The sequence below is a fragment of the Urocampus carinirostris genome, chromosome 14 (genome assembly GCF_059441175.1).
Source record: "Urocampus carinirostris isolate Australia breed hairy pipefish chromosome 14, RoL_Ucar_1.0, whole genome shotgun sequence".
Classification (NCBI taxonomy): domain Eukaryota; kingdom Metazoa; phylum Chordata; class Actinopteri; order Syngnathiformes; family Syngnathidae; genus Urocampus; species Urocampus carinirostris.
This window is the reverse complement of record NC_142362.1, coordinates 1,019,329-1,032,540: the sequence shown is the minus strand read 5'-3', so window position 1 is coordinate 1,032,540 and position 13,212 is coordinate 1,019,329. Positions and strand designations below refer to the sequence as shown.

The window sequence follows — 13,212 nt, the reverse complement described above, 5'->3', positions numbered from 1 at the left end:
CTCTTATAAGTTCACAACTTTATCAAATGACACTCAACACGCCTGAATTAGCTAATTAATTTGCTAGCCAACAAAGCGAAAAGGGTCAGTCTAACAAAACTTTAATGACTTAAACTAAAATTTTCAGGTATGTAGTAACAATTATTTGCTTTTATTTTAAACAAAAACGTCACTCCTAACTTATTTAAGAGCGAACAAGTTTACTCAGCTTCCTAAAAACGAGTATTGCGCAAAATTGCGTAACCACAATGGAAATGTCCCCCTTCAAAATGACGACAATTTTCAGTTATGGATTAACAACCATTTGCTTTAGTTTCAACAAGAATGTCGAGCTAACAAGTTGACTTTGTTTGCTAAAAATGACGCAAAATTGCGTAAATCTGACCACAATGGAAATGCCCCCCCTCATATAAACAAACCCCCCCCCCCCAAAATAGTGCATATCCCTTGCGTGGGTTGTTGCGTGGATTTACCTCCTCCCTTTTCCCTCCTTCCACCATTCCCAGTCTGATAAATCACTCCCACTCCGCGAAACCTGCACACTGGGACCGTGCACCGAAAAGGGGCAGACCGTCATCGCTGGCTTCTGCTGCACAGGGAGCCAGTCCGCAGTTTTCTCCGTCTTGTGAGTGCAAGATTTCTCCTAAAAAATGTCCTCTAAAAGAAGCATCGCCGTCAGGGTGTTGCTTGCTTTGTGCATCGGGACCGCGGTGCACTGCATGCCCAAGGGGAAGCACAAGAACCGAAGACAGGCTCAGCAGCATCACGTCCCCTCGGTGTCCCAGGGTAAGTTTGGGGTTCTTGTGGCAGTTTGCTCATCAAAATCCTTCAAATGGAATATTAGATATGTCTGTTGGTTTCAGGGTTGGGTAGGGTTACTTTAACTTGATTACTATCAATGACTTTTGGATGACTCCAATACCAAATATGCTCATAAAAGACAAAAGAAACTAAATATGAATAAATTGACTCACGTTTGTGCTGGCTCGGGGAGTAACGGAATACATGGAACGGCAAAAATGATGTTGGCAAGCTGTTTGGATTGATGTTCATTTTGTTTCTGTTGCATTTTATGTTACTTTTGCCGGAGATCTAAGCCAGGAGAGAAATCTTACCACGTGTTGTGAGTCATCATTTTATTCATATTTAGTTTCTTTTGTCTTTTCTTAGCATATTTGGTATTGGAGTAATCCAAAAGTCATTGAAAGTAATCCAGTTAAAGTAACCCTACCCAACCCTGGTTGGTTTTCTCTATAGTTTTACAAAGTTGCAAATTGTATGGGCTTGTAAAGGGGATTTGAAAGTGTGATATTCTGAAGAAAGACTACTTTTGGGTGGCTTAGAGAGTGAAAGTGGAAAAAAGTCTTAGCTGTCTCTGTTGCAAAAGATTTACTCCAGTATCATAGGGGGCTTTGATGTAGGTAAACACGTATAAAGTAAATGTATTTAGAATTGTACTGTGCAGGAGTCTGGGGCAATCATTACAAAAGTTGACTCCAGCCCCTTTTTATCCTCCAAAAACGTGCAATTAGAACCATACTCAGGGTATGATATCGAGATCATACTCATATTTTATTCCTGCAGTCCAAATGATTAAAATTAGACGATTTTGTCAAAATTTTCACTGCACAGCTGCTATTTAAGGTCAACAAAGGCATAGTGCCAGAAAACATCCATAAATTATTCATTCGGAAAGAGGGAAATTATGACTTAAGGGGCTGTCGTAAATTCATAATACCAGAGGTGAGAACCACCAGGAAAAGTAGGTGTGTGTCTGTGTGTGGAGTCAAACAAGATGAGATCAAACAATGTCCAACTATTCGCATGTTCAAATTCAAATTTAAAAAAATAACATTACTGGCGGAATACAGAGATGAATAAATGGGGTATGAGTGATACGATAGATTGGGAATAGTGCGTCTAGAACTATGGTTAATTTTGTGTTATTGTTGCTATTGTTATATCATTACTGTTATTATTAATATTATTGCAATTGTTGTTATATCATTGGTGTATTTAATAGGAAAGATGAAGGGGTAGGGAATAGAAGCATTTGCTTCTGACTAGCCCTTTTCCAACATATTATGTAACATTTATTTTGTTGTTGAGTTTTTGTTTTTGTTCTGTTTTTATTTTACTGTTCGAATAAAGCTTTCATTCATTCATTCAAAAAAGAACAGTCTTTATTGTCATTGATAAAACAATGTAGATTATTTACAACAAAATGTCCAGGATAAACATGTCCAAGTCTCAAAAATATTTTTGGGATGGATAGGCAATACTCAAAAATTGTGTTTGTAGACCGGCCATCAGAAAATAATGGCAACAAAATAATGCAACAGCAACAGATCTGGTTCTTCACAGAACTTCACATCAAGGTTGCGGTAGTAATTATTATGATTATTGTTTTGATCGTGACTGTTGACTGCTGAACTTTGAGGAACTAGGAATACTCATGATTTAGAAATCTTTAAAACAGATTTAAGTAGATTCTTAAACCAAACCATTGTGCATAAATGTCAATAGGTTATCAACCGACATTAAAGAAGACAGCAGGTCATTAAACTGAAATGGAAATAAAACAGGTTTAGTAAACCAAGACTAAGTGGTTTTAGTATCCTTCAATTTTACTGCATGTAACTTTAAAAGGATATCTGTGTTCAATACATAAAATTGTGTTTTTGAACCTGTTGGCCCTTCTTTTTAGATCAGGTTTTAGATCGGGTAATCTGTAGTTTGAAATAATCTGTGGTCTGTGCAGCCTTTTCAGACTCCTTCCGATTAACGCCTATACTAATAAACTTGACTTGACATGACAAATCAAATATGATTATATATTTTCTCTAGAGATATAAGGTTTTAATTTTTTCCATTTCAAGTCATGTTTCTTTGTATAGCCTTTAATCACAAAGACGTTTCAAAAGGCTTTACAGACTAAGATGACACCATTCCTTGATCTAAAACCTACACGAGGGCAAGGAAAAACTCCAAAACCTCAACGTGAAGAAATCAATGCCCCTTCAATGGATGTTGCAAGGGGATCAATAAACGATACAACCACATGAAATATAGGTCGTTCATAAGCTATAGAATATAATTGTGTTGTAAGCCTAGATTTAAACAGTGCATCATAACACTATCATAATATGATGACATTATGAGAAATTTATTAATAAGAATGTGGTCAAAAAAGGTTTAGTCAACCGCAAAAACATATTCCTAAAATATTGTACACAGACGGATAAACAATTCTAAAAAATGTATTTAGATATATTAACAAGAATGGATAGTGTATGCAAAGAATTTGATTTATCATGGCAGTTAAAAAACTGATTGGAGCAAAATGAAATAGTTTCCCAGTCTTGTGTCCCTGTGATCGCTTGGGGAAAAAACTGCCTCCGAGTCTTTGTCTTAAAGGACCTGTAGTATCTGCCCCGGGGGAGCAAATCAAATAGGTGGTGAGGTGAGAAAAGTCATTCATAATCTTGTTGGCTCTGCTGCCGGCAATCTTCTCCTGGCTGGGCAGAAAGCAGCCGATGATGTTCTGGGCTGTGTTGATGACATTCTACAAGGTTTTCCTATCGGCTACCGTGATGCCAGTAAAAGGACATAGACAATTGTATTGAATCTCCTTCAAAATCGTCATACCTACCGATCATTTTGCACTCATCGCGTCACATCACTGGTAAGGAGCTTTCTAAAGATCTCTCCATGGCATTGGCTCAGGAGGTAGAGCGCTCGTCTTGGGATGTAGAGATCGCAGGTTCGATTCCCGGCTCCTCCGTGTTATATGTCGAAGTGTCCTTGGGTTAATAGTGGTGACATACTTTAACCCGCCTGCGAGCTGTCAGACCTTTGAAAAGCAATTAGCTTTATGTACTGGGGCGGCATTAGCTCAGGAGGTAATCAAATGGTTAGAGGTTCGATTCCCGGCTCCTCCGTGTTATATGTCGAAGTGCCCTTGGGCAAGACACTGAATCCCTAATGGCCCCACTAAGCAGGTCGGTGCCTTGCATGGCTGCATGGTGTGAGTGTGTGTGTGAATGGGTAAGTGTGAAGCACATTGTAAAGCGCTTTGGGAGGTCTTCATTGACTTGAAAAGCGCTTCAGAAATGCAGACCATTTACCATTTAGCGTCTTGATTATCCTCAAAACGTTTGGAGGCTGACTCCTCATTTGTGTGTGTGTGAGTGTGTGTGTGTGTGAATGAGTAAGTGTGAAGCACATTGTAAAGCGCATTGGGAGCGCTTCATTGACTTGAAAAGTGCTATAGAAATGCAGACCATTTACCATTTATGAGAGAAGTTGGTTTCCTCGTCATCAGGTAGAGTTTGTCATGTACCGGTTAAGTGTTCTCCCTCTGAAATCGAAGCCAGATGGATTTTTTAAATATCTCCTTATTACTTCCAGCTCGTAGCAATCACCCGGCATCGTTTTACCCTGCTTTTTTCTCCAGATGGTTGCACGGAAAACGGTCACTTCTACGCCGTTAACGACCAATGGGAACGACAGTACTTGGGCAGCACTCTGGTGTGTACTTGCAACGGAGTCGCCGGCATTAAGTGCATCAGCAAACCCGAAGGTGACTCGGCGTGTGTGTGCCTGCTGTGTTATTTTATCAGCAACCCCGTCTTTATTTATCTGGCTCCGTGAGACAAAACAAACACACCTTCTCCTCTTGTGCCCCTCACCCCTTCCCCTTTAGCTGAAGAAAGATGCTATGATAAGATCAACCAACAGTACTACACTGTGGGAGAAACTTATGAGAGACCCAAGGATGGCATGATTTGGGACTGTACCTGTATCGGATCCGGCAGGGGAAAGATCAGCTGTACCATCGCCAGTAAGTCCAGACTGCTGTCCAATATTTCCTCTGAAATTGCGAGGGTTCACAAAAAATACAAAGAAAGTGGGCAACATGGATCCCAAGTGTGGCAACCAAATCCTTAGCAAACATCTCCAAAACCAGACACACAATCAAGTTACCTGCTTCTGGCTTTTTGGCAATGCTTCAAAGGTTGTACAGCCCCAGGGTTGACGAAGATTCTTGAAAAGTCTTAATAGGCATTGAATTCAAGTCAAGTCCTGTTTATTTGTTTGGCCCTTAAGCACAAAGAGTCTCAAAGGGCTGCACCGATCAAAGACTATTGCAAACTACAGACTATTATGACAGCATCCCCTGATCTAAAACCTACATGAGGGCAAATAAAACATATTATCAACATAAAATCTAGGTTATTCATACGCTATGGAATAGAAGTGTGGTCTAAGCCTATATTTAAACAGTTCCAGTGAGGTTGCAGATCCAATCTCAGGGGGAAGAGCATTCGACAGCGCCAGGGCCCAAATGGAGAACGCTCTGGAACCAGCTGATTTCTTCTTGGATCTTGGGATCACTAGTAGACCAGCGTTTTCAGAGAAAGAAGGCTCCGGACTGGAACATAGGGGGAAATGAAATCTGAAAGATATGAGGGAGCAAGTCCATGCACGATTTGGTATACGACCAACAGAACCTTCAAATCACATCTTAAGCTTAATGCAGGTTAGCTCAAATCGGATTCATGTGATCAAACTTTTCTTGTCCTAGTTGATTTTGGATTTCGGGAGACCGGAGAGTAGTGCGTTACAGTCGAGACGGGATGTAACAAACGCTTGAATTATAATTCATTATTCTAAAAATAAGGCATTCAAATGTCTTGAGTCCAAATTTGAAAGACCTGTTAATATGTGTTTGAACTTAAAAGATTTAGTAACATTTATCAAATTCTTTTTTTAAATTTACTGATTTACTTTTGTGGCAACATCAACAATAACAAAGCTATCAACACGGTAATATGGTTTCAGTCGGGCCTTTCTGAGCAGGTCTACCCACATCTAGTGATTATTGTGTGCTAGAAATATTTGTGTTTTTTGTTTTAATTGTCTTAAATTTGATTTCAAAAAGCATTAAAAAAGTCTTTAAAAGTCTTAAGCTGTAGAAGCCCTGAGCCCGTAATTTCCAAAAAGTATCTTTTGTTACATAATACTAACACTTTGGGGGATTTATTGAGTCTGTTGCACAATACAGAACTGTATTTCATCACACTTATTAGTGGAAGTACAATGTTGGCAACAAGATCGACTCGGTATGTTTGGAAAATATTTGAATGCAACACAAGATTGATCAAAGAGACCCCAAAAAACATTTTTTTGTCTTTTTTTTGGGACTTTTTCTTCTTTCTCCATGCTTTTTTTCAACTTTCAATTTTTTCCCCATTTATTTATTTCTTCTTATTTTGTTTAATTTGTTCTCATTTTTCCCTTAGCCTTTTACTCATTTTTTATTGCTTTTTCCTTCTTTTGTTCCCTATTTTCTTCTATTTTTATTTGTTTCATCCTTTTTTCAATTTTTCCCTATTTTTTTTAGTTCTTTTCTGTCTTTTCACTTTTTGTTTTTGTTTCTTTTTTTTAGCTTTTTACATATTTTTGATTTTATTATTTTTTCGTCTTCATTAAATTCACAATTTAGAGCCCGCTGGTCCAGGGGCCAGATACGGCCCGTGATTTAATTTTTACTGGCCCACGGCCTCTGTCATACAATTAATAATATGTGGTCCGCCAGTAATGTTGACCGCAGTAAAATTTTTGTACCCAACAAAATAATTCACCATTTAACCAGATGATGGTATTAGCCCTTTGGCCACCTTACCCATGGCTTTCTTTGAGAATTTTAGCCCACCCCATTTCCGACATGCCGAATGTTGATAAAAAAAGAAAAGTTGACTTGGGGTAATTGGAGAATTTTTTGAAACAATTGCATCTGCCCAATTTGCCAAGAGACTGTGCCTGTTTTCAAAGTATATACTACCAAGAGGCACTGCCAGACCAAACGGATGCCGTGAAAAGGTGAAGCAACTGGAAGCTGTTTTAACGACACAGCAGCGCTTTTTCACGAGACCCTGCGGTCCAAATGAAAATGCTACAAAGGCAAGATACACGGTCGCAATGCCGACCGCGGATCACTGCAAACGTTTCACGGAGTGTGAATTTGTGAAAGACTTTTCAAAGAATGCCGAATGAAAGAAGTGGACCCTCACACATTTTCAGCTTACCAAATCTGGACCACTTCCCGAAAAATTCGGACACCCACGACTTAGTGGTTTGAGTGATTGCGAAATCGTCCGAAGCATGGGAACACAGAATTACAATGCCTTTTACTACTTCTCTTACATGGTGTGTTGTACTCAAGGTAAATAACAAACAGATGAAATGTGATGATTGCTGGACTTGGCCTTTTTCAAAACGGAGAGAAATCCCCCTGAACTAGAACTTGTGATTGACAGCAGATAGCGGCTTTACGGCTAATTGCAGCTCAGGCATCTCGTCTTGGAACTGGAATGTTTTTTGGGACTTGATCTTGTCTCAAACGGACCGGACCAGCCCAAAAATCCAGCGTCCAGAATATGTCTCAATTTTCAAAATGACAAATGAATCAAGTCAAGTCATGTTTATTTGTTCGGCCCTTCATCACAAAGAGTCTCAAAGGGCCGCACGGACCACAGAATTATTGCAATCTATTATTACAGACTATTATGACAGCGTCCCCTGATCTAAAACTTACATGAGGGCAATATGAATTTGAATAAAGTATCTATCTATCTATCCATCAAATAATACGCAGATATTATCAACATCAAATATAGATTATTCATATGGTACAGAGTAAAAGTGTGTTTTAAGCATAGATTTAAACACTCCACTGAGGTTGCAGATCGAATCTCAGGGGGAAGAGCATTCCACAGCACCGGGTCCCGGATGGAGAACGCTCTCCAACCTGCGGATTTCTTCTTGGCTCTTGAGATCCCCAGTAGACCAGCGTTTTCAGAACGAAGGCTCCTGACTGGAACATAGTGGGAAATTCAATCTGAAAGATATGAGGGAGCAAGTCCATGCATGATTTTGTATACGACCAACAGAACCTTCAAATCACATCTTAAGCTAACAGAGAGTCAATGCAGGTTAGCTCAAATCGGGGTCATGTGATCACATTTTCTTGTCTTGGTTAAAAGCCTCACTGCAGCATTTTGTACCAGCTGAAGGCTCTTGATTTTGGACTTCAGGAGACCGGAGAGTAGTGCCTTACAGTCATCGAGAGGGGATGAATTATAATCTCCGCATCCGACGGAGACATCTCATATGCCAATTTATCACGAATTTTAGCAATGCTGCGAAGATGGAAGAAAGCGGTTCTAGTCATTTTCTTCACGTGTGTTTGAAAGGACAGATCAGGGTCAAATATGACACCTCAATTTTTGACTGAGTCACTCTGGGTGATATGATGTTTTTCAATGTTTTTGAGAACAAGTCACGGCATTTCGATGGACCAATAACTGACGTTTCGGTCTTTTCAGAGTTAAGGCGCAAGAAGTTGAGGTACATCCACTCTTTTATCAATTTAGTGCGGCAGATCAAAATCAAATTCATCGGGTATATTTACCAGCTTTCTTCAGTGAGCATTCAATCTCCATTTTCTTCTCGCAACAAATGGATTTGTTGTGCAGCTGCTTGCACTTTGCCGTGTGGTTAAATCATAGCAGAAATGTCTCGCCTTTCCTTCTTTGGTGCGGAAGTGACAAACACACGCCCTGTCCATTTAGATCGTTGTCACGAAGACGGGGCGTCGTATAAAATCGGAGACACCTGGAGGAGACCTCACGAGACGGGAGGCTACATGCTGGAGTGCGTCTGTCTGGGGAACGGCAAAGGAGAATGGACCTGCAAGCCCGTCGGTGAGTCCTCTACGTCATCTTCTGTGCGCGTCGGCTGTGACTAATGTCGTGCTAACGTGGAGTAGGATGAGTTATCTTTGTACAAGTCCAGTCATGTTTATTTGTATAGCCCAGGGGCCGGGAAGCTTTTTGACCCAAATAGCCGTAAATATTAAGACAAATTTCAACAAATCCTCTCTTCAGACCAAAGCTAACTCTTCACCACTGTGTGAGTTTCATGATTCGATCAAATCTAAGGAAAAATAATAATTCCAGAGCCTCTGTCCCAGATCAATATTCATACCTGTCGCGCTGCAGGGCTCCATGCCCGTACAAACTGTCGTGTTTTCCCTTACAAAATACAAAATAATCTTACACCATATATATTTTTTCAAACAGGTTTATTGATGTAGTTGAACATGTTATATTGTACATGTGTTTCGTTACATCATATGTATTGTTCATGAACATTTTGTTGTGAGATCCTGAGTTGCTCGACACGAATGAGGTTTATGATCAAAAAAGTTCAAAAATGAAGTCGCTTGGACGTTCACTATAGAAGGAAAAAAAACATGCAAATAAAATTTAGTAGAATAATACGTTTTTTTTATTTTCTGCAATAAATTATTGTTGGTAATATGCTGATTTAAGGGATAACCACAAACCTGTCCTTTTTCAATTTCTCCTTTTTAATTTAACTTCTTTATACAACAGCATCATTCCTAATAGAATGCATCAAAGCAAGTGAGCCGTTGGAGAGCCGGCTCTCTATTATGAGTTGAGCCGAAAAAGCCGGTTCCCTAAAAAGAGACTGACTTCCTTTCACTACATCACTACCACATGAATCAGATGTTTTTTGAGACTTTGTTGACGTGTGATTGGAATGATGCATGATGGGAAATCCCCAGGCGGCAGACGCATGCGCACAGTAGCATCAAACCGCTTGCTTCGTTTGCAACGAAAAAAAACGATACCGAGATCGAGGCTACCGCGGCGAACTCGTTTGACTTGATTGATTTGCCGTTTCGGGATAGTCAGTGTATACCGGATGGTACCCATCATTGACAAATTTGCCTTTTTCCGTACAGATTTTCTTGTACATCATAAACGTACTTTGTATGGCAAAAACGTACGGCTTGACAGGTATGAATATTATACCACTTAAAATGTCCCTCGGTTATTCAAGAGTGTTGAGGCTCATTTTGATTTGTCATTTTTGTCCTAATAAGTGTAAGCAAACTCCTTTAGTAACAACGTCACAAGGATACGTCAGGGATAATGTCGTATTCACCTTCAGCGCAGACTGCACAGAGCGAGAGAGAAGGGTGTGCCCTTGCGCTGTGTGCAGAGATCCGCCCACCCAATCAAATTTCTCTGAGGGGTTAGCCGGCATTTTTAGGTATTTGCAGTTTGTTCTGTGGGCTTTCATCATCAGGTAGCTCAACAATAAACATACATAGTGGATTGAGCTTCCATTTAAAAGCTTTCTCAGCGACCTTCTGCCAAAATGTGGTATGTCGGTGTGACACCCTGATTTTAAACTGTAGTCGAGAATGTGCTCTATAAACTGTATACTGTATTTATGTCGTTTCAGCTTTGCACGTACCAAAATCGGGACGTAATAGCCCAGTTTTGGAACGCCACCGAGAAATGTACAACGGTTAAATTTGATCTCCGAGCCATATGCACTCATGAAAGTAGTCACGTATGGCTTGTGGGGAATGGGTTCCCGACCCCCGGTATAGCCCTTTATCACAAAAAGTCTCGAAGGGTTGCACGGAATACCATTAAACGACCCCCTGATCTGAAACTTACACCAGGGTGACGAAAAATAACCCAAACCCTGTTTGACACTGTGGCAGCTCTCAAGAGACTGGGAAATAAGAACAAACAATACTAAGTCCAATCATTATTTTCTTGTGTTACGGTAGTTTTATTTTTCCAGTGAAAATCTTAATTACATATTACTTTTTTTGTGAACTTGTTTGTCTAGTAAAATAGGAAAATAACTTTTTAAATTAAGTATTTTTTATTTAATACTTGTTTTGCAAGTCAAATACTTTTATTTTGAAATCAGAAAATAATATTAAATTCAAGCACTTTTTTTCTTAATTCGCAATATTTAAAACAATTCTAAACAAAATCTTTTATGTTCTTATTTTTCTATATTTTAATTTGGAAGATACTATAATAATGTTTTCAAAGCGGCGCTGCCACGAGCGGCTGCCTTTTCCAGCAGCTGCCTTATTGTTTTATTGTCTGCTCCTATCTTCGGTGTTTTTTCTTCCCGTTTTGACAACTACACTATGGATTACTTCTATCCTATGGACATGGGTTTTAACGCACAAGAAATGCGTGTATTCAAGGAATTTCAACTCCTTGTCCTGAAAAATTCTCGTGCCGGCGTGATGAAGGGGCCTATCGTGGAGGAAAAGCCGGAGCTAGCGAAGCGGCTAGCGGCGTTATAAGTCTTCGGTACCATCCGTAATCATGGTAAATGCGAACTCACGACCAAATAAGATCATCGAGTGCTGGTGGAAAACATCGAAGCGCACAGGGAGCGCAGTTGCTGTGTTTTGCGGAAACGTGGCTCACGTTTAGCATTCCGGACGCTAACGTGTAGCCACCCGGAGCTACCCGGAGCAATCCGGCTTCAACGCCGCTAAACAGAGCCACGAAAGCCGGGGGGAATCGGAGAGGAGGCGGACTTGCTAACACGAGGTGGTGTATCCCTGGATTTTCACAAAGAAAAGTTTTCCATCTGCCGCAGGGATGTCGAATTTTTGGACTGTCGTGACGTCATCCACTTCGCTACAAGCACCCCTAGGGCATCATGTTCATCTGTTATTAAACAACGGAAGTGTGAATTTCCCTACGGGGATGAATAAAGTATCTATCTATCTATCTATCTAATAAAGTGATAATTGTTGTACATTAGACCCGCGAGATACGAAATGAGTCCTATCTGCGATGGGGAGACTGATGTGTTCAAAGCCTCGAATAATAAAAAGGCATGAAAGATATAGAAATAGTGTAAAATAGGAAATGAGTGGAGAGGTGTTGTAAAAAGATGGTGGGATATTTGAACGCGTTCTAAGGGATGGGCAGGGCACCTGTATGATGCGGCAGGGGTAAACCAGTGAAAGCTGTCGGGCCCTGACGTTGAACAGGAGAGTGTGTTGTGTCACCCTGTCCAGAGTGACATGGCCGCTTTCTGGTGTCCCATTTCATCTGGAGGGACGAAAGCGTGACCAACTTAAGTGCTGAGGTGCTTAAACTTGGGCATTTGGGTTGGCCATGGTCCAAAAAAAATTGTGTGCGTTTTTTGCTACTTTTTCCTTTTTTCTTTTCTTTATTTTTGTATGTGTTTGTCTTGCTGTCGGTCACCCCTCTCGAGGGATATGACCAGAGTAGATAGATAGATAGATAGTTCTTAACCTGTAGCATATAGTAGAATCTCCTTCTATGTATTACTCTGTTTGCCAACCCCCACCAAGTGTGTGTTTGTATCCCACAGCCGAACGTTGCTATGACAACACGGCCGGGACGTCTTACGTGGTGGGAGAAACCTGGGAGAAGCCTTACCAAGGTTGGATGATGGTGGACTGCACTTGTCTGGGAGAAGGAAGCGGCCGCATCACCTGCACTTCCAGAAGTAAGGGATCCCCGACTTCCGGAAGATGACGTCAGTTTTAAGCAGCTGGTTTTAGTTGACACTGACTTCAGATTCAGATTCAGATCTACTTTATTGTCATTCTAGTACACGTGTATACAGAACGAAATGTCGATGCATCTGACCCCCACAGTTTCCTTGAATGTACAGATATAAATAATGTTGTATTGTATTTTGGCTACGTATAGTATTTTACCATAGTGCCGATAGTGCAAGAAGAGTAGCTAACCAGATGCGCAAAATGGGCAGTCAGGTTAACAAGTCAGGTACACTTTGAGACTTGTCTGTGAAATGAGCCTTTGGTTCTTAACTTTTCAGGAGAAATTGACAAATCCCAGAGTCTGCATAGCACACACAAAAAAGTACTGCTCATTTTGGGGCTGCTAACGTTTCGCTATAGAGTATTTAAATAGTGCTACGGAAAATACACACTGTAATAAAAATAGGGTAATATGCAAATAAGGGAGTGGGGTTTAAGGTGGGCTTTAACTCCACCGGGTGGAGTTGAAGAGGCTCATGCCATGAGGGAGAAATTATCTCTTCAGTCTCTCCGTGGAACAAGACTGTGACAGCAGTCTGTCGCTGAAGCTCCTCTTCCGTTTGGAGATGATGCTGTGTAGTGGATGTGATGAATTGTCCATCACTGGAAGGAATATTTTGAAGAAAACTTAGCATATCGCCACTGCACTTAAGTCAAAAATAACGCAAGTTCACGGGTTAAATTTTGTTCACCCTAATCTTTGGGTGGATATGAACGTCCTTTGTGGTTTTGCAGAAACAACAACCACAATA

General features: G+C 40.5%; 2 protein-coding genes across 2 annotated transcripts in view; one reads left to right on the top strand and one right to left on the bottom strand.

Annotated features, from left to right (window-relative positions):
* Positions 1–766, bottom strand: part of hao2 (hydroxyacid oxidase 2 (long chain)) — a 48,163-nt gene extending 47,397 nt beyond the window's left edge. The window contains exon 1 of the mRNA XM_088353281.1: positions 474–766. The gene's annotated coding sequence lies outside the window, so the exon portion shown is untranslated. The remainder of the gene's footprint in view (positions 1–473) is intronic.
* The window catches only part of LOC148352402 (fibronectin-like), an 83,871-nt gene continuing 71,195 nt past the window's right edge, over positions 537–13,212 (top strand). Inside the window, exons 1-5 of the mRNA XM_088353278.1 lie at positions 537–786; positions 4,457–4,582; positions 4,706–4,843; positions 8,637–8,768; positions 12,265–12,402. Coding sequence (XP_088209404.1) covers positions 651–786; positions 4,457–4,582; positions 4,706–4,843; positions 8,637–8,768; positions 12,265–12,402 — 670 coding nt within the window. The 5' untranslated portion in view covers positions 537–650. The remainder of the gene's footprint in view (positions 787–4,456; positions 4,583–4,705; positions 4,844–8,636; positions 8,769–12,264; positions 12,403–13,212) is intronic.